General features: G+C 34.3%; 1 protein-coding gene across 3 annotated transcripts in view; it reads left to right on the forward strand.

Moving 5' to 3' along the window:
• The window catches only part of LOC149800035 (ATP-binding cassette sub-family C member 4-like), a 176493-nt gene that overhangs the window by 53634 nt on the left and 100518 nt on the right, over positions 1 to 22341 (forward strand). Inside the window, exon 8 of one of the 3 annotated variants that reach the window (XM_089959556.1) lies at positions 813 to 1062. The exons of the other annotated variants lie outside the window; for them this stretch is intronic. Coding sequence (XP_089815682.1) covers positions 813 to 1062 — 250 coding nt within the window. The remainder of the gene's footprint in view (positions 1 to 812; positions 1063 to 22341) is intronic. 3 annotated transcript variants of the gene reach the window in all.

Below are 22341 nucleotides of genomic sequence, written 5' to 3' on the forward strand. Positions count from 1 at the left end.
AATAGACTGATACAATATCAGCATTACAGACCCTGGGTCAGTTATTTAGTTATTGGTTTTTTAGTTAAGTCCAATAGGTAACCTTAATCACAGCTCACTTGTCAGGTGTTCAGTGGCTATAGAGGGATAAATAATTAGGAAACATAATGACCAATGTTGACAGCTTTGTTGGAGAGACCCTTTTTGAGTGTCCATCAAAGATAAAATGTATAACTTGACCTTTTGACCTCTTAATTGAGCAAAATCAGCAGCATCTTTACTGACTGACATAAGAAACAATCTATAAACAGAAATTGTGACCGTTGAATTTTACTTCATTAAGGTGTTTGTTTGGCAATTTCATGGATTAAGACAAATTGAAGAGAAGTTGATGTAATGATATTTGAGAAAGACCAATTTCCAGTTATCCAGAATATATGCCAGCTGAAATCTTGGATCTATTGGACAGTTCTAGAATACACAGGGATTTGAATATATATATATATATATATATATATATATATATATATATATATATATACACACACACACACACAACATAAATTAACCAGAAAATTGGTTACAAGCTATCTGTGGTAAGGTGCATATTGTATCTTCAAATGGGTCCATAATTTGTGTCAAATGAACAATGAACACTGGTCCAGGCTTGTTTCCTTAGGGATTTAAGTCCATGTCTTAATGTGTCGTATAAAACTGACCTTAGGTTAGGAAGCTCACAGATAAGAGTAAAATGTGAGTAGCACATTAAATGTTTCTAGTAGACAGTAATTGCTATCATGTGCCTAATAAGCAAGAAATCATTTAAATTTCAGCTTTGAAGTGAAGAAAATACGCGCTTCATCCTATCTTCGTGGTCTTATCATTGGCCCCTATATTGCCTTGGGAAAGTTGGTCATCTACTTGATATTTTTGATTTTTACATTGATGGGTGGTCGCATGACTCCAGAGGGTGTGTTTGTTGCCATTGCTCTAGTCACGGCAATACGCTTGTCCACAACCCTTTTCATTCCCTTTGCCATCCAGTGTGCTACAGAGACACGTGTGACATTGAAACGAGCAAAGGTTAGTTATTAAATATGATTTATGTTTCTTACCATGTGTGTTTTTGAATTTGCATGATTTTATTTTGCACTTTGATTTGAGTTTCTTCTTAAAGTTTTGTTCATTTTGCTTGGTCGTTATATTCTTCCCGAATCAATCATTTAATTGGTTACAATAATTTTGGAAATCTCAACATTATTGGAGGCAAGGTTTTGGAATTATTCCAGAAGCATTGTGCGCACCAAAGCACTTTACTTTGACCTATTTCTCAGATTTTCTGTAATATTGTGTCAGTGTCTATTTTTTTTGTCATTTCATAGAGATTTTGTTCAGTGGTTTAGTTAGGTCACAAAATAATATTTTGCAGATGAGTCCAGAATCTGGATTGGAGAGCCGTTTTAGTAATTGTCTTTACTGGTATGACTGTCATTCATTCTGCCTATCTGTCTGTCCATTCACACTTTTTGTATTGACCAAAATACTGCAACCCTTACACATAATTGGATGTTATTTGGTACACAGATTGCTTATATATAATAAATAGATGTCCATTTTAAGGGTTTCTTCTTTTCAGGTTCAGTTTTGAATGAGTTCTTTCTTACATTTTTCGATGAGGTATACATCTCTCCTAAAACAGATCTTGTAATCAGTTTATTGCAGAAGTATTCAGAAGGTACAAAGGCAGTTTGGTATATGCAGATGTGCCTTTTATTGGTTTTGACTCATTAATTGCTCATTTTGAGAGACTTATGGCCCTTGACATTATGTCACATCTTTACATTGGATGTTGCTTGTAATTGGCACAGCTCGAGAACCATCCATCGTGCAGTTTGGTATGAACACTGTCTCATAGACTTTGATATGGGTTTTGTCTTGTCTGCACCATTTTGGATAGAATTAAGGCCCTTGATAACTGACTTAATATCTTCACATTGGATGTGTAAGTTGCACGGTTTAAAAAACACTCAATATATTCTAGAATTAGGTTTAAAAGCAATAAATATATTCTGCTAGAATAAGGTTTAAATATTGTCTCATGGACATAGATTTACTATTTGTGTGTTCTGTCTCATCAGTCATTCTTTTTTTGGTTAGGGTTTATGGCCCTTGACAAATAATTCCATATCTTCACATGCACTATTTTTTTGTAACATACATAGCTCAGGAATTATTGAATATATTCTGATTTGTTTTGATATCAGCATCAAATAGATAATTTTGTTTGTTTGGTCCATTTTGCCCCTGGCAATTAATTTCATGTCGTCACATTGAATTTGACTTAAACCAGCATGGTCCCTGAATACCTGACTTATAGCTTAGGTTTCCTAGTACATATTCTTCTGTTTTAGGACCCAAGTAGCGAGTAGTTGTATGTTGTGGTTGTAATTGTAACATTGGAAATGATGATATTGCTGACAGTAGCAAGAACTGCGATATTCCTAGGATGGCCTTGCAGACAGTTATGTATATGATAATGGCATGATCATTGTTTAAATGCTATAAAATATACATTATAATACATATGCATATTCATAAACTTTATTCATCAGTACAAACTGTTAAACATAAAGTATAAGATTAGATTAAAAGTATGCACATGATATCACTAATAATTATCAGCTTGATATATGTTTTAGTTTGTTAAGAAAATTTCTTTGAACTTGTTTTTGTTTTTACTGGTTTTAAAGTCATCTTTAAGTTGGACTGTTAAGTTGGACTGTGTTATGATGTTTTAGAACTATTAAACTTTCTTCATTTGGACTATATTATGATGTTATAGAACCATTCTGCATTCTTGAATTCAGCTGTATTATGTTTTAGAACCATTCTACATTCTTCAGTTGGAATATGCCATATTATGATGTCGTAGAACCATTTTACATAACACAGACAACTCAAAAGAATATTAAATCTTAATTTTAAGGAATTCTATCATGTCAGGTGTTCCAAAATCTTAAATTTCTTCTCTCTACAACCCTTTGAGTCCTGCTGTTGAAAGTTGGGTGTAAATAAATGTTAGCATATGACCATGCATAATTTTACAAGAATAAAAAACAGAAGAATGTAACTGCCAGGGTCAAGTAATTTAATAAAATTCTTAAAAGTGTGTCACATGGTTGTTAAAAAAAAGTTATTTTAAAAATTTGATTGTATTTGAAATTTCATATTCAGACAGATTATTTAAATAACAGAATAAACAGTAAACATGACTTATGTGGATCAATTCCCCTTCTATCCTGGAGCAATGTTTTGAAAGAAGTTCTCATAAATAAATAAGAAAATTAAGCCATTTGTTCATTGCAGACTTGCGGGCTATTATTCCAGAATCGCATTGCCAGAGAGTTATTTTTTTGAAAATCTTTGAGATGTAGAAAAACTTGAATAAAAATTAAATTAAATTAATACAGAAATGTATAAATGTGTGAAATGTCATCAACAATTGTCTGATGAGGGGACATGTTTATTTTGATTAATTCATAGCAAGTTATTACTTAAAAATCAGCTAGTCCCCTTCTGATAAAATGTTGTAGGACAGGTAGAGTGGAAATGCCCTAGATATTGTGCCAAAGACATTGTGCCAATCAGCATGATATTGTCATTGTAGAAAATTCTTAGGATCTTGTCTCTGTCACAGGAGCACTGGGGATGGGTTGAAAATGAAGGGTACTCCGGCAAATTGAGATATAATTGGTATGCACTCATTTGACACCATTGATATTACACACACGCACACACAGAGTGAGACCTGTCTTACTATAATAACCTCCAAGTGTTTAACAAATGGACTTTTTTGGCATATGACTACTTGATACAGGTTATTGCTTGCTAGAAGTTACCTTTAAGACAGATTTACCTGTCCAGTTCAGTACCAGTATAAAAATGGGTGAATGATGTTGGTGGATTATTGAGATTCATTTGATAGATTGATAGAGGTAAATTGAACCAGTGGATAAATGAAAAATGAGCATTGTTCAATAAAATGAATTTGAGTAAAATTAAGTTTGTCGTATATCTACATAAAATTGTAGGAGAATAAGTGTAGTCAAATTTACATAAGCTTTCTTTTAATTAATATAATTGCATTCATGGTCATCTAACATTGCTACTGTTAATTAACATTGGCTATTATCATAACAGTCTCAGTGGCAGTCAACTGAGGCAGTGATTTGTGGTAAGCACCATGCCTTGTGCCATAGTATTCTCTGGTTATGTAGAACTAGGATCAAATAATACTAATCACATTTACTGGAGGCAGACAATGATCTAAATCACTAATTCACCTGACAAACAAAGCAGAAGTTCAAGATCTGTAAACATTAATATTATATCATTTGTACACTGATAAGGCTTGCTGTGGTGGATGCTGGATAGTAATTGTAGTGAATAAAGGGGGAATTAAAGAGAAAATCTATTGGCCAGTGATTATGTGTTTTGTGTGTGTGTGTGTGTGTTACTGATCTCATTATGCGTCAGTATAATTAAAACTTTTGCTGTGGGGCTAGCTGCCTGTTGATTTTAAGGATAAATGGTCATCACTTTACCTTGTGGAGTATAGACAGGAAGCTGTTCCTATAGAGTTTTACCAAAATGTTTCATTTTTCATTTTTAACAAGTTATGCTGAAACAGTACATTATAGCATTGTTCCGATTTGAGATAAAATGTTATGCTAAATCCTTGGTTTTTCCATTTGAGTGTTTTTCGATATGGCAACACTTTAAAGGTATAAAGTGCTGAGGCAGTTTGAGTAAAGTGAAGGGCACACAATAGGTAGCAAATGCAGGTTGATAAACTGTGTGAGCTGATTAGTCCTATACCTTTCTGATCCCAAGTCCAAAGTCTTAACACATTAACCTCTGAAGGTTTTTGTCGTTTTTGTCTGAAATTCGAGTAGAAAACACATTTTGAAATCTTTTTCTGAATACGTACTAAAACACCAACTTCCAGGTGATCTTCCAATAACATACTGCCTAGTTGTATTAGAAACATTGTTTTTCATTGCCTATTTGGGTTGCACATGAGCAGAAGGGTAAAAGTTGGATTATCGAGACCACTCTTTATTCCAAATGCCCATCTTATCCAACTTTTTGCAAAGGCTCATCTGTCTGTTTGCAGTTCATACCGGTCTGCCTTAGGTCTTAGACCAAAAAGTCGAATATCTGGACACAAAATCGGATTTGGACCATGGGTGAATTTTGGGTAGAAAAAAATCGGGTACAAAAAAATGAGGTTTTTCCCTCTGTATTTTGTAGTGCAAATAGAAATCCCAGATTATTTGGTATCACTGTAGAGCTACATCTGTCTTCCTTTTTATAATACCACCCACTTTAGTGTATCTTACATGACCTTGACATGACACAGCTCAGCAGTAGGCTACTACCTCCTGCACGTAAACTCGTCACCAGAGGTTAATGTGTTAAAAAATGAGCCCTCATGACACTGTGCTACATTCTGTTGAATTTCAATAGCCAGTCTGGGAGGTGGCGGTGCATTGACAGGTTCAGATCACTATTTTTTGCCCCTTGCAACAAATGTTGACACAAATAAATCACACCCAGGATCTGCATATTAATTAACATACCCGTATGTTATTAACTTAAAAGTAAATGATAGCAATTAATGAATAATTTGATTTCTAGCTTGTTTTAATAATGTAAATTGCATTATACAGTGTATACTTTATCTTGTAGTTTGACTTGTGCACACATATTAACACATTAGCTCCTGGAGCTTTTTGTCATTTTTGCCTGAAAATCGAGTAGGAAACGCATTTTGAAAGCTATTTCTTAATAGACTCGAAAACACCAAATCCCCAGTCATCTTTCAATAACATCCTGCCTAGCTGTGATAGAAACATCATTTTTCGTTGGCTATTTGACTCGCGCATGAGCAAAAGGGTAAAATTTGGACTTCTTTTGTTTTTCTTTTCTTTTTTTTGTTGCTAAACAGAGCCATTATTTATGTATGGAGACCACTCTTTATTCCAAATGCCCATCTTATCATACTTTTTGCAAAGGCTCATCTGTCTGCTTGCAGTTTATATGGGTTTGCCTTAGATCTGAGACCAAAAAGTCTAAAATCCAGACACAAAATCGGATTCCGACTACGGGCAAATTTTGGGTAAAAAAAAGTCAGGTCCAAAAAAATGAGGTTTTTCTATCTGTATTTTGTAGTGCAACTAGATATTCCAGATTATTTGGTATCATTGTAGAGCTACATCTGACTACCTTTCTATAATACCACCCACTTTAGTGTATCATGCATGACCATGACACTACAGAGCTCGGCAGTAGGCTACTACCTCCTGCCCCATAAAGTCGTCGCTAGGGGTTAATATGTTAATATAGTTGTAGATTTCTGATTGCTGTAGTATGTGTACATGAGTTTTACAGTATGCATGTGTACATATGTACAGGACAGAGATAATGTTTCACAAAATGGTTTCATGTTTGCCAGTTACATGTACATGCAGGTACCTTATGGTAGATACAGATTTGGGGCTCTTGAAATGAGATTGTGACAATAAATCGTGTCAAAATGTATGACCTTTGTATCATAATATCAGAATATAACTTGCAAATGTAAATTTGTATATATTTGGATGAAATCACTAAGTTTTACATCAGCAAAATGTACCTACTATACTATCGAAATGGGTTGTGTTTATTTTGATAATTTACAACAGTTATATCTTGTCATGTAATTGACATTCAGTCATTGAAATGAAAATATTAATTTTGTAAATATATTCAAATTTGAAAACTTTCCTTTAGAAAAAAATGCCCCAAATGATGCTTTACGTTGAGCATATATCAGTCATTTTATATACTGAGCATGCCATCTTGCATGAGTATTTATTTCTGGTATCAAAATTATATAAGAAAACATTTACTGCAGAGTAGTAAACTTGGATCTGTGTCTCAGACCACAAGGTTGTTCATGTCACAAATAGTCAGTAACTTCTAAGTCATTATTATTAATTCCAATGTTTCCATTTTGCAGATAATGTTATTTAGAAAACTGAGTGATATTAATGTCAGATGATGATCATCATCATCCATACTAATGGAGACAGTCATGCAAACCTTCATGAATGTATATGCTGCTTAATCTCAGATAATGGTTGATGATGATGATGATGATGATCATGAAGATGAAGATGATGATGCTGCTACTTAAGTAAAACAATGAAACAAACCTTGATGAAGATGATGAAAGCTCTAAATTCATCTCATTCTTTTGTTTGATAGCACTGAGGTTGCACAAGTGCAAAAGTCATCAAGGCTGAAAGCGGTGTCATTGATGTTGACCTTTGCTGGAAGGCATATTTGCATGCAGGGCATTTTAATGGTTATAGCATTTGTGGACCAGAAGTTTAGAGCAGCCATTTTATTTATCATCCTTGTTCAGTTTAGTAACCTTCGACGCTCAGTCTGCCATTATACTGTACGTGGTGTTGAGATGTGCAGTGAACTGAGTGTAACACTGACTAGGCTGCAGGTAATTATTTTTAGTAACAGCATGAAAATATTATCAGGAATCACCTTTTGTCAAATTCGTCTTTATTTGTGTCTAGTAGAATCATAAACACACATTTCAATGCAGCACAAAAAGATCAGTGGGTAAAATGAGCCATTCTCATCATGGTAAATTTTTCACAAATGCTGATTTTTTTCTTTGTTCTGCAAATAAAACAGCAGTAATATGAGTCCATTATAGTTACCAGTTTTCATTTTTGAAGTCCCTGTGCATATATGCCAAGTCCGTATTCAAGTGCAGTGCCTGTTAGCTCATCAATTTTTTCATATTTGACTGTATATGGTTTATTTCTTTTTGATGGTTTGTCATACTTTGTGATCTTGATGTCTTAACCTTGAATTTGTGTTTTATTCCTCTTTTTCTCATTAGGTCATGATCTCTTTGTTTTTTTGGGGGGGGTGGGGTTTAATTAATTAGTGGTGAGGATCACAGTCTTTATTGGCATGCAGATTGTTTAGGGCATTTTCAGGTTCATGAAAATTTTGTTTGGCAGAGGAAGACTATATTATCGAGTAATATAGTTTGAAATTATGTTGTTTGTATTTGACATTTAGTCAGATGGCAGGTTATATATTGATTCTTATCACAACCCAAATATTATTAGATCCTTAGTCTAGAGAAAGATGCAGTCCATTAGTTTACAGTCTCATAATGCTTAGTAATTGGAAGGGCATTTGGGTTTTATCTCTACTAATAATAGACCAGAATAGCTTATGGGATGAGCCATCATCTCTTCTCTGACATACATCCTTTGTCATAACACAAGCTTGATATTGACACTCCTTAGTCCTCTTAAACTTCCAAGAGGACCAGTATGATATTTACAACGGTATGGACAAGTGAGATTGTCTTAGGGCCAGGCATTTCATGATGTAGAGGTGTGAGATTATATTAGGGTCAGGCATTTCATGGTATAGAATCGTCAGATTGTTTTCAGGTCAGGCACATCATGGTGTAGTATGGTGAGATTTAGACATTTTAGGGTCAGGCAAGTCATGACATTGATATGATTGAAATTAATTAAGGGTCATGGTGCAGAATGAACTTTTAGTCATGATTGTACAGTGGTGAGATTTTTTTCAGACATGTCATGCTGTAGAATGGTGAGATTCTTTTAGAGATGTCATGCTGTAGAATGATGAGATTGCTTTAGAGATGTCATGCTGTAGAATGATGAGATTGTTTAGAGATGTCATGCTGTAGAATGATGAGATTGTTTTAGAGATGTCATGGTGTAGAATGATGAGATTGTTTTAGACATGTCATACTGTAGAATGATGAGATTGTTTTAGACACATCATGCTGTAGAATGATGAGATTGTTTTAGAGATGTCATGCTGTAGAATGATGAGATAGAATGATGAGATTGTTTTAGAGATGTCATGGTGTAGAATGATGAAATTGTTTTAGAGATGTCATGCTGTAGAATGATGAGATTGTTTTAGACACGTCATGGTGTAGAATGATGAGATTGTTTTAGAGAGGTCATGGTGTAGAAAAATGAGATTGTTTTAGACACGTCATGGTGTAGAATGATGAGATTGTTTTAGAGATGTCATGGTGTAGAATGATGAGATTGTTTTAGAGATGTCATGGTGTAGAATGATGAGATTGTTTTAGAGATGTCATGGTGTAGAACGATGAGATTGTTTAGAGATGTCATGGTGTAGAAAGGTGAGATTGTTTTAGACATGTCATGGTGTAGAATGATGAGATTGTTTCAGAGATGTCATGCTGTAGAATGATGAGAATGTTTCAGAGATGTCATGGTGTAGAATGATGAGATTGTTTAGAGATGTCATGCTGTAGAATGATGAGATTGTTTTAGAGATGTCATGGTGTAGAATGATGAGATTGTTTTAGAGATGTCATGGTGTAGAATGATGAAATTGTTTTAGAGAGGTCATGGTGTAGAAAAATGAGATGGTTTTAGAGAGGTCATGGTGTAGAATGATGAGATTGTTTTAGAGAGGTCATGGTGTAGAATGATGAGATTGTTTTAGAGATGTCATGGTGTAGAATGATGAGATTGTTTTAGAGATGTCATGGTGTAGAATGATGAGATGGTTTTAGAGAGGTCATGGTGTAGAATGATGAGATTGTTTTAGAGAGGTCATGGTGTAGAATGATGAGATTGTTTTAGAGATGTCATGGTGTAGAATGATGAGATTGTTTTAGACATGTCATGGTGTAGAATAATGAGATTGTTTCAGATGTGTCACATTGTAGATTAAGGAGATTGTTTTTGGTGTGTCATGATGTAGAATGATGAGATTGTTTTAGGTGTATCATGGTGTAGAATAATGAGATTGTTTTAGGTGTGTCACAGTGTAGAATAATGAGATTGTCTTAGGTGTGTCATGGTGTAGATTAATGAGGTTGTTTTAGGTGTGTCATGGTGTAGATTAATGACATTGTTTTTGGCGTGTCATGATGTAGAATGATGGGATTGTTTTAGGTGTGTCATGGTGTAGAATGATGAGATTGTTTTAGATAAGTCATGGTCTAGAATAATGAGATTGTTTTAGGTTTGTCATGGTATAGATTAATGAGATTGTTTTAGGGTGTCATGTGTAGGATGATGAGATTGTTTTAGGCATGTCATGGTGTAGAATGATGAGATTATGTTAGGTGTAGCATGGTATAGAATGATGAGATTGTTTCAGGCATGTCTTGATGTGGAATGATGATATTATTTTAGGTGTGTCATGGTGTAGAATGATGAGATTATTTGAGGTGTTTCATGGTGTAGAATGATGAGATTATTTTAGGTGTGTCATGGAGTAGATTGATGATATTATTTTAGGTGTTTCATGGTGTAGAATGATGAGATTATTTGAAGTGTTTCATGGTGTAGAATGATGAGATTATTTTAGGTGTGTCATGATATAGAATGATGAGATTGTTTTAGGCATATCTTGATGTGGAATGATGATATTATTTTAGGTGTGTCATGGAGTAGATTGATGATATTATTTTAGGTGTTTCATGGTGTAGAATGATGAGATTGTTTTAGGCATATCTTGGTGTGGAATGATGAGATTATTTTAGGTGTGTCATGGAGTAGATTGATGATATTATTTTAGGTGTTTCATGGTGTAGAATGATGAGATTATTTGAAGTGTTTCATGGTGTAGAATGATGAGATTATTTTAGGTGTGTCATGGTATAGAATGATGAGATTGTTTTAGGCATATCTTGATGTGGAATGATGATATTATTTTAGGTGTGTCATGGAGTAGATTGATGATATTATTTTAGGTGTTTCATGGTGTAGAATGATGAGATTATTTGAAGTGTTTCATGGAGTAGAATGATGAGATTATTTTAGGTGTGTCATGGAGTAGATTGATGATATTATTTTAGGTGTTTCATGGTGTAGAATGATGAGATTATTTGAAGTGTTTCATGGTGTGGAATGATGAGATGAATTTAGGTGTGTCATGGTGTAGAATGATGAGATTGTTGTAAGGTCATTCATGTTAAGGCACAGAATGATGAGATTGCTATAGACCTGTCATGGCACAGAATGATGAGATTGTTATAGACCTCTCATGGCATAGAATGATGAGATTGTTATTGACCTGTCATGGCACAGATTGATGAGATTGTTATAGACCTGACATAGTACAGAATGATGAGATTGTTATAGACCTGTCATGGTATAGAATGATGAGGTTGCTGTAGACCTGTCATGGGACAGAATGATGAGATTGTTATAGACCTGTCATGGTATAGAATGATCAGGTTGCTATAGACCTGTCATGGGACAGAAGGATGAGATTGTTATAGACCTGTCATAGCACAGAATGGTGAGATTGCTATAGACCTGTCATAGCACAGAATGGTGAGATTGTTATAGACCTGTCATGGCAAAGAATGATGAGATTGTTTTAGGTCATACATGTTATCCTGCAGAATGATAAGATTTATTTTGGCGTAGAATGGTACAATTTATTTAGGGTCCAGCATTTCATGATGCAGATAGATGAGATTGGTTTTTGGGTAAGACATGCTTTTTACAAAAGTCATTGGTGACTGGTTCAAAAATCATTTATCATCCAGTGTTAGGCTGTCCTTAAAATTCTAGTACTCTAGACAGCAACTGATAAAAGTCCACTTCATGCTACAATGAGGCTCAGTATAAAAATATAATCCATTATGAATGCACTTTTATTTGTGGGGTACCAATCTCTCTTGGTTTAGTAGTTACTCAGATTTCTAGGCCCAGCTAAAATAATAATATATAGGACCTCAGTTCTCCATCAAAATTATATCCATTAATTTAAGTAAAAATGTAAATTTCACAAAGAAAACAAAACAATCTTAAACTGTGGCCCATGAAATCAAATCAACTTAAATATAGTGTCACAGTTGAGGATATGATATCGCCACTATGTATAACCATTTTTAGGGAATACAGCTAGTTCTAGAGCTATAATGCTAGTATTGAAGACAATCCTGTTCCATTATCTTTATTTTGTGAGTTCTCAGACTGCAGATCCTTTTACAGTCGAATCCTAATCCTAATAAGAACTAAATCGGCTCCCTGTAGAAAACTAAACCCCTATGGAATCAATATTTCATTCCAGCCCAGCATTCGTTTTAGTCTTTGTTAACTGATGCTTATTAAAGAGAAGAAATATTAAGCTTTTTAGTGGCACAAGAACACACAATAACAGTATGCATTTGCAAGATGTGATCTGTTTTAAGTGAATGACTAAATGTAGAACCTACCACAACTGCTTGTATGTTAACCTATGGGGAAGATACACCCATCTGGTTGGTAATTGTTTGACGTCTTATTGTCTCATGAATGTGACTACCACACCTCAGTATGGTTGCATGTCTTTTCATGTCAGTTTCAGATAAATATATAAATTTTGGAGTCAAAACAATGCTTAATTTGTATGGTTGTATGAACACACTGGAAAAGTAAACATTGTCAGTGTGTGTTATACAATACATGTTTGGACAGTCCTTTCATAATATTTAGCATATGAGTACATGTATATTGATATTGATAATAGTTATTGTTTTCTTTCATTGGTTTTAATGGCACCTTTAAAATATTATTGGTTATCATATGAAGAGGAAATGGGAACTAAGTGCCTTTCCCAAGGACACACGGAGGCAGCCAACATGGGCTGGCCTGGGCAGATAACAAACTTGTAACCCTTGGATAATGAGTCCAACATTCATTCAACTGATATTCTAGGGCACCTGATGTTAACAATAAATCATGATACAAGCACCATTCTAGATTGATTCTTAAGTGAGGCTATTGTTTAAGCATCCTGCTAGAAATAATTATGCTGTCTCAAAAGAAGATCATATGGGTTGTTCTTCAACATCTTTGTTTTGTTAATGGGTGAAATATACTATAGTTATTTTTTCTCTCTTTTCTAAGGTAATATTAAGCAGGTGGGACTCTCTGCCCTACATTTTTTTTCTCAATCTGTCATATTCGTTTATATACTGAGTTCATGTGTACCTTCTGGTATTTAGTTACATGCGTCCAAAATTATAGTTGAACTCTAGATTTTGTCATAAATGAAATCAACATCTTGCCTCGAAAACTGTACAGTAGAATGCAGGTGGTTAGTCTTTCCAGCTCGAGTCCTGATACAATCCTGTTGAAGGCTTAGTCCTGATACAATCCTGTTGAAGGCTTAGATACAAGAATATTGCACATACTAACCACTTGATAATATCAGAATGTAGTACTTTAACCCACTGGCTAGACATCATCCTAATCCAGACCATTATTATATCTCAACCTAATCCTTGATGCATTAAACACTTTCCCTTATAACAACAGATCATTACTCAAGCATTTTAATATTTAGCTCTACTGTTCATTGACCATAAGAGCTAATGAGATGGTATGTTGTCTGTTTTTCAGTGTCTATTGTCATCCTTAGCATAAGTTTGTTATCACTACTCCTCCTCAACTAGTTGGAGGATTGCCATGAATCATTAAGCATACATTTATCCCATGGTCTGTCTGGTCCTAAATGAAAATGATAATGTTCAGACATGTCGTCATTTCCAAATTCTTGTTGTTGCCACTCCTACTGAATGGATGGTCATATGAACATGGGATTTTCATGAAAAGACTTGGTATGAAATTTATTTGGTCCTAAATGAAAATGGTGCTGTTCTGTTATCCAATATGGCCACCATTATGGCCAGCTTGAAAATATCCATAGTATTATTTCTCCTCAATGGATCCTTGTTTTAGGATTAGGTTTTACTAAAAAAAAAAATTTATGGTGTCTTGTTTTTTCAGTAAGTCTGTCACAGTGACCATCTCGAAAATTATTATCACTATTTTTCCAGAATGAATCATCTTATTAGCATGGAGTTTCACTGAAAGACTCAGGATGCTGTCTTGGTTGTAAATGTTGCTGATCTGACCTAAAATATGTGTTCCACAATGGCCTTATTGAACATTTTGCTATCACTATTTCTCCCAGATGGCTGGTTATAAGAACATGGTGCTTTTATTAAAAAGACTTCCTATATATGTCTAGTTGATGCTAAATAGAAATGGTCCCAGTCTGATGCTGAATATGGCCACCATTACACCATATTGTTATTATTTAAAAAAAAAAAGAAAAATCATATCAAAGTGGGGTTTCCACCAGAAGACTTCTTATTGTGCTTTGATGGTCCTAAAGGAAAATGGTGTCATGCTGACATCCAGCATCTGCCTCATAATTTGAAAATCTTGTTATCACTGAAGAATGGTTTCAGCACTTGACAGTTAAAAGGTAGAAATGGTCTTGCCCCATAATTGCTGGATTATTTTTTTTTAGTGAGTACAGCATCAGTCCCAGTGAGAGACTCTTCTTATGTGCCTGTTATAAGATGAAGAATGTTATGATGTTATGTTGTCCATTCATTTGTGTCATGTTTCATTTCCACAACTTGAGATCTCCACCATCTATCATTGCCAAACTTTGCAAAAGCTTGAATTTGGAGTAAAGGGAGAATCCTATTAATTTAGGAGTCAAAAGGTGAAAGTGAAGGTCACTACAGTACATGACTTAAGAAGAAAAATGATTTTACATAATAAGATTAGTTCTACATCACAGATTGGACCAAACTTTGTGGATATATTGCACTTGGAGTAAGGTACAAACCTATTGATTTTGTGGTCAAGAAGTCCATATTCAAGTTCACAATGACTGAAAGAGGAAATAATTTTTTTTTTACAAAAGAAATTAAGTTTTTGGCAATCAACCTTCAACAAAGTTTATGGATGGCTTACATACTGGATAAGAAAGAAGCTTTTTGATTATCGTGTCAAAAGGTCAACAGTCAAGGTCATTGTTGCTAAAGGAAAATGCTTGTGCACAATAAATTGTTTGCTGTTTGCTCAAGATAGCATGTTATTGATACTGAGACCATTGGTCAGTAATCTCCAGACTCAGCCATGTCCAACTAGTGCCAATATAGAGGAGTATTAATCAAGGAGCATATATATATATATATATATATATATATATATATATATATATATATATATATATATATATATATATATAATGTACTGTTCCTGCTACACTTGTTTTATCTTTCAGTTAATTTCCATTTTAAAATAGGAAATCTTTTTCTCTGTCAGTGTGGAGTTGCATCATTTAAGAAGATATGTGCGATTGAGTGCCATATCAATCAATACAGGAGCACTGGGCAATAAGATTATGCACATGACCATTATTGTGCCATACCTCATGATGAACAGAAATGTGCGGGCATGGTCTCTCTTTCTTCTTATTATGTTTGCCCAGTCTGTCAGAAGGACAGTTTTATCCTATGGGCTTCTATCAGCAGAGCATTGTGGGTACTTCATTTCTACACTCTCAAGATTACAGGTTTGTTGTTGTATAACTTTTGATTGTTAGGGAGCAGTCAGTATTTACTTGATGGAAGGGGAAGAGCAGTCAGTATTTTGCTTGCATGGAAGGGGAATTGTTCGGGAGCAATCACTATTTGCTTGGAAGGGGAAACATTTTGGTTTCACCTGACCAAAAAGCCAAGTGAGTTTATGGTATATGGCCCTTTGTATATTGGCATGCCATCTGGTAGCATTTGTCTTTTAAAACTTCCTTTCAGAAACCACTAGGTGAGTTTCAACCATATTGGCTTTAAAATGTTTATACAAATAATACTGATCTGCCTTAAAATATAGTCACTTTGTAAAAATAGAAAAGTATATGAAAAAATTTCTTCTCTAAAACCACTGAACAGAATTTCACCAAATTTGACAAATCACCATAGCATGAAGGTCTTTCAAGTTTATTTGAATGATGATCTACTATAAAAATGGATGCTGTTCCTGAAAATAAAAATAAAGCTGTAAATGACTCTCAAAAATTGAATAACAGAATTTAATTAAAGTCAAACAAATAATGCCAGCACACCATGGTACTGTTACTGAAGAAAAAATTTGGAAATAATCTTGAATAGCTTTTTCATAAGAAAACTGGAACAAAATTGGCATGAAGAACTTAAAAATGTATACAAAAGAGCCCAATCAACCATAAAATATGTTAGCCATTGCTACAGAACAGATTAACATTTAAACAATGGCTTTTTAAAAATAGTATAATACAGCATTAAACCAAACTATGGTGGAAAGCGCCCTGGTATGTGGATACTGATCCACCATCAAGTATGTCTGCCATTGCTAAAAATAGAACTTTTAATGATTGCTGCTCCTAACTAGTAAACTGAATTTGACAAAGTTTGACAGAAATCCTCATTACATTAAGGGCCTTAAAGTTGGTAGAAAGTTTGCCAGTTTGTCTTGAAAAAATGTACCTTAATTAAAGATAGGAAAACTTTTGATGACTTTTTCTAAAAATGCATTCAACAGAATTAAATCTTGTTTGAAACATGGTACGCTGGAATTAAGTCCGTTCAGATTTGTACCAGTGATGGTAGTCAACAGACCAAGATTGGGTCACAGAGGGAGAAAAAACCCATTAAAGAAATAAAGTAACCAAATTTGATAGAAAGTAACTTACCATGAGAGGTTTTCAAGATTGTTCAAATGATGGTGATCAGTAACCAAATTTTACCACTATTACTAAAATCAGAAACCATCTACATGACTTATCAAAAACCAATCAGTGGAGTTTGGCTGCCATTGTGTCATTAGGTATGGCTGCTGCTGCTAACAATAGCAAATCTATTAGATAGTTTTATCTCAAACACTGAACTACAGCATTTATATGTAAAAGCAACCATCCTGGTATAAATATATCCTTTCATGATTGTTCCAGTGATGCTGATGTTCTTTCAAATATTTTTGAAGATACAGAACTGTAGAGAAACCTTGAAACAGTTGTTTTCATAACAGATGCAGTGAAAAGAATTGAAAGAAATTCCTGAAGAAAGTATCCTACTCACCTATATTCTTTAGTTAACTGCTCTTGCTTTTGGGTCTTAGGCAGGTGTTGGCCAGGTGGGTGATATTAGGCCAACTTGGGGGTCTTTGTTTAAATAATACTTGATACAATTTTTTTACTTTCTTTGCGTGAAAAATTGTACAGTATCATTGTAGGATGCTTGAAAAATCAGACCCCACCTCCAAATGACGCTGACCTCTCCCCCAAGTAGATATTGATTAGACTCCCCAATCAGAAAATATTAATCACCATAGCCTTGGAGAAAGTTTAGTAATTATGAATTATAGTGTTTTTGTAATTATTAATCATAACGTGTCAGTAATTATAAATTATAGTGTTTATACTGTTAGATACTTGTTGGCAATGTTGAAGTACAGCAAGGTGAGGTTGTGACACCATGTACTTCTGGGGGAGACTACAGTGTATTTTTTATGTAATACTATAATTAATTATTGTTTACCTCCAATGATGAAAAAAATCAATTGGATTTAATTGCTTTTTGTAAGATGTAGGTCAGTCCAAAATATGTTTCAAAAGAAATCGTTTTAATTTTGTTTTCTTCTAATTGAATTTGACTAAATTGAACATGAATACATATTGTGATGGCATGATTATATGTAGTCATATCATGATAGATGTACTGTGACATCATGATTATATGTACTGTTACATCATGATTGTATGTACTGTTACATCATGATAGATGTACTGTTACATCATGATTATATGTACTGTTACATCATGATTATATGTACTGTTACATCATGATAGATGTACTGTTACATCATGATAGATGCACTGTTACATCAGTTTATGCAGCAGCAGTATATTACATGTATGTGTCCTCAACAACGCCTATTCAGTGATTGACAACATCCAGCAAGTAGGCATTATATTGGATCTTCATATGCAATGCATTTGTTTAGGTTGTCTAAAGTAGGGTACAAATAAAATGTATATATTGTCAGTTTGTTTGGTACAATGTAAGGTTAATTGTATTTCAAGAATGAATGATTTACCTTTGACTGCTTTGATATTTATGTCTCCATGAATATATAGTTTGGTTAGAATGTGCAGTAATGTGGAATACTAGTGAGCAAAATTAAGTCTTCTTTGAAATAAATTGCCTACCAGGTTAAGTAAGAATCAAAGTAATTTTTACATGTGCTAATTAGAGTTTTATTGCATTTAATTTCCTCATCACTTTTTGCTACAGTTTTATGTCACTATAAAATAAAATTCTGGAAATTTATTCATGCAAATATTATTTGCCTCAGAATGTTTTCTTTATTTCCGTAATTTAACCAGAAGTGTTAACATATAGTGATGTATTCTGCTGGTTTATGTCGGTCTAGCTGTGAAAATGTATAAAACTTTGTACTTGTGTTGCCGACCACTCCAGTGGCCTAGTGGTTAGAGCATTTGCCTCGGATGTGGGAGGTCGTGAGTTCGATCCCAGGCTGAGTCATACCAAACACTCATAAAAATGGTACTAACAGCTGCCTCCCTTGGCGCTCAGCATTAAGAGGTTAGTGTTAGAACTGGTCAGCCTGGTGTCATGATAATGTGACTGGGTGGGTCATCATGCTACATGTCTGCGGCATGATGCTCCAGTGCTAGACATCACTATAAACTGCCACATTGCAGACATCATAGCAATATGGCTGAAAAAATGTTAAAGCTACTTTAAAAATCCAAATCACACACACTCACACACACACTTATGTTGCCTTACTGGTATACATGTAGTGCCAAAGCGGTGTTATTCTTGACCCCAGTTCCTAGGGTCTGTGGGAGGGGTAAATGTTACATTTTCATATATTTTTTACCAAATATAATATTGAATGCAATCAATGCATGCAGACACAGCATATATATTATGTGACTCATTTTATGTTATAACAGTGGGTCACTGTCTGGCATTGAGGGCAAATATAAAAGGAAAAAATCCCCAGTAATTACCATTTTCTTAACAGTATTAAAAAAAATCAGTATGTAAAATATTAGAAAGCAAAAAATTAAGATTTTTAGAAACTGGTTGTATATGCAAATTTAGTGTTGACAAAAAAGTGTAGCATATTTGCTTATAAGTAGAATCAAGCTGCAAACAGCATACACCGTTACCCTGATCAACTATCCTATAATGCACAGGCCTATCAGGGTTGGTATTGTTTGTTCCACTGATTAATCCTAACAAACTGCATAAACCCAGATCTACCATTGCATCCTGCAACAACAGATCTGGGTCTGTTCAGTATCCAGTTGGATTTGACTTGCAAGCTATACCTATGAAAATTTATGTTAACATTTGCATCTACCTGGGTGATCAGATTGGACTGAGGCCCCGAGTGGCCAAGTGGTCTAAAGCGCTCGCCGTTACGGATCACTGCCATCTCAACTCTGTCTGTATCGGTTCGAGTCTTGGATTTGGCTAATGTGGGTATGTGAGAAAGCTTGCCAGTAGCTTATCGTGGGTTGGTGGTTCTTTCCGGGGTTTTCCCGGGTTCTTCCTCCACCATTAATACTGGCTGCCATGTATAGCCTATTGTGTGCTGAAAAATGGCGTTGAACCCTACAACAACAACAACAAATCAGATCAGACTGTTTTTGTTACGGGAGAGTTCATTGCCATCTGTCAAGTGTTGCTGATGTGTCATCGGGTGATCATTTAGTTTATGGCATGGTGTATTCTCCTATTTGAACAATATGTATGCATTGTGATATTGAATCAACTTGTACCTCAGTTCTCAATCACATGAACATTGCTTTTCTGCATTTGAACAGTAGTAGTTGGTTTTTTAAAAATTGTTTCATTATAGGGGTAAACTGGATTTTTAACAAATGATGTCACATTGCTTATGCTAGAATAATAGGCTAGTGGGCAAACGTGCAATAATTTTACCATGGGAATGATGTAGAATGCTTATAAATTTTAAAACTATTGCAATATTTTTATTAGAGATGTGAGAATTTTATAAAAAGTCAACTGGGTACCCAACAATCCTAATGATTGGTAACCTGGGTACCTGATCAAAGGGAAATGATGTTAAAAGTGAACCTGAACTGCTTTGTTGTAGGTTCATACATGCCAACCCCTTCAGAGGTATAAGTTTAATTATTACTAATATAAGTGGCAAAATAGAGCAATCTGATGATGAAAGTGATTTATATTACATGCCATAATTAAAGAAAACTGTATGAAAAATATACATTTTTTTCTACTACTTACCTGGATCTGCAGTTACTTAAAATTCTTGTCACAAATCAGCTAAATCCATTTGGATTAATATGAGAATACAGACACAAAGCAAAATGATAGATTATTTTAAACAACAATCACGTTTGTCTGCATCACATTAATTGCTGATCTTTTTCAGTGGTCAGTCATGGACAATCTGCTGATCTTTTTCAGTGTTCAAGCTGTAGACAATCTGCTGATCTTTTTCAGTGTTCAAGCTGTAGACAATCTGCTTATCTTTTTCAGTATTCAAGCTGTAGACAATTTGCTGATCTTTTTCAGTATTCAAGCTGTAGACAATTTGCTGATCTTTTCATTATTCAAGCTGTTGAAAACTTGCCAATATTTTTCAATGTTCAACCAATGAGCAATCTGCTGATCTTTTTTATTGTTCAAGCTGTTGACAATCTGCTGATCATTTCAGTATTCAAACTGTTGACAATTTGCTGATTGTTTTCAGTGTTCAAGTTGCAGACAATTAGCTGATCTTTTTTAGTGTTCAAGCTGTTGACAATCTGCTTATCTTTTTCAGTATTCAAGCTGTAGACAATTTGCTGATCTTTTTCAGTATTCAAGCTGTAGACAATTTGCTGATCTTTTCATTATTCAAGCTGTTGAAAACTTGCCAATATTTTTCAATGTTCAACCAATGAGCAATCTGCTGATCTTTTTTATTGTTCAAGCTGTTGACAATCTGCTGATCATTTCAGTATTCAAATTGTTGACAATTTGCTGATTGTTTTCAGTGTTCAAGTTGCAGACAATTAGCTGATCTTTTTTAGTGTTCAAGCTGTTGACAATCTGCTTATCTTTTTCAGTATTCAAGCTGTTGACAATCTGCTGTTCTTTTCAGTGTTCAAGCTGCAGACAATTTACTGATCTTTTTCAATGTTCAGCCAATGGGCAATCTGCTGATCTTTTTCAGTGTTCAAGCTGTTGACAATCTGCTGATCGTTTCAGTATTCTAGTTGTCAGCAGTCTTTTGTTGTTTTTTCAACTCTAAAAAGCAAATTTTGGATTCCTTTCCACATTGAATGTCATACAAAACCTTAAATTTGATAATCTGTTAATATCCCAAATGTTCATACAATCAGGAAGTGTTTTGTACTGTTGGCTCTCTCATCACAATGTAGTTAATAGTTACTGTAATGAAAGTGCAGTCACACTGCAGTGGCCCATTTCTATGATAATAATAATAATAATAATAATAATAATAATAACACTTTAATATAGAGTTCACAGCCCATTTAGCTAAATATTAATATCCCGTGATGCCCTCGGGGCATACAGTATTATCTCTACTAGTACAAAATATTGTTGAAAAAATAGAGAGAATGTATTATTTTGTGGGTTTATTTCACACAGATATTTCAAATAAAACTTACAAAATGTGTATACATGTTCATTATGTCATGATTATAATTGGATAACAGAGAAGCTGACAGAGTATTTAGTGATAGATATTTATGTGCTTAGGTAGATGTCTATTGAAAATTTCAATTAAATTTCTTGTCCTCTTTTGTAATTTGTGTTCAGACTGTTAGCAATTGGTTGATCTTTGTCAGTGCTCAAACAGAAAGCCATCTATTGAGTTTTGTGTTGAGACTGTAAGCATTTGGTTGATCTTTGTCGGAGATCAAACTGTAAGCAATCTTGATCTTTGTCAGTTTATATTCTAGGTGAAATCTGTTGATCTTTGTAATTGTTTAACTAGAAGCATTCTGCTGCTTTTTCTTCATGATCACATGTTAAGAAGTTCCCTTATTATTTTTAATATTCCACCTATAACTAATTCAGATTCTTAGACAGTCTAGTTTTAATCTTCATCCTGAATGTAATAAAAATTTCCTATTGATAACTTCACAGCTTGTTCCATGTGGCTTTATCTTTAATGCATTACAAAACACAGTTTATTAAATGAAGAGCAACATGGCTGGGGAAATACCAAGTCTCTTAAAAGCGTTGTGGAAACTTTTTCTTTGAACCTTGATCTCTGTTCATTAGGACAGCAAAGGCTGCATATACTTCATTCTTAGTTTTTGTCCTGAAGACATGGTGATATCAAACAGTTTGCTGAAAAAATAGTGGCCTGATGCCTGGGGTGA

This window comes from Sinohyriopsis cumingii, chromosome 5 (genome assembly GCF_028554795.1).
Source record: "Sinohyriopsis cumingii isolate HCF-2022 chromosome 5, ASM2855479v2, whole genome shotgun sequence".
Lineage (NCBI taxonomy): Eukaryota > Metazoa > Mollusca > Bivalvia > Unionida > Unionidae > Sinohyriopsis > Sinohyriopsis cumingii.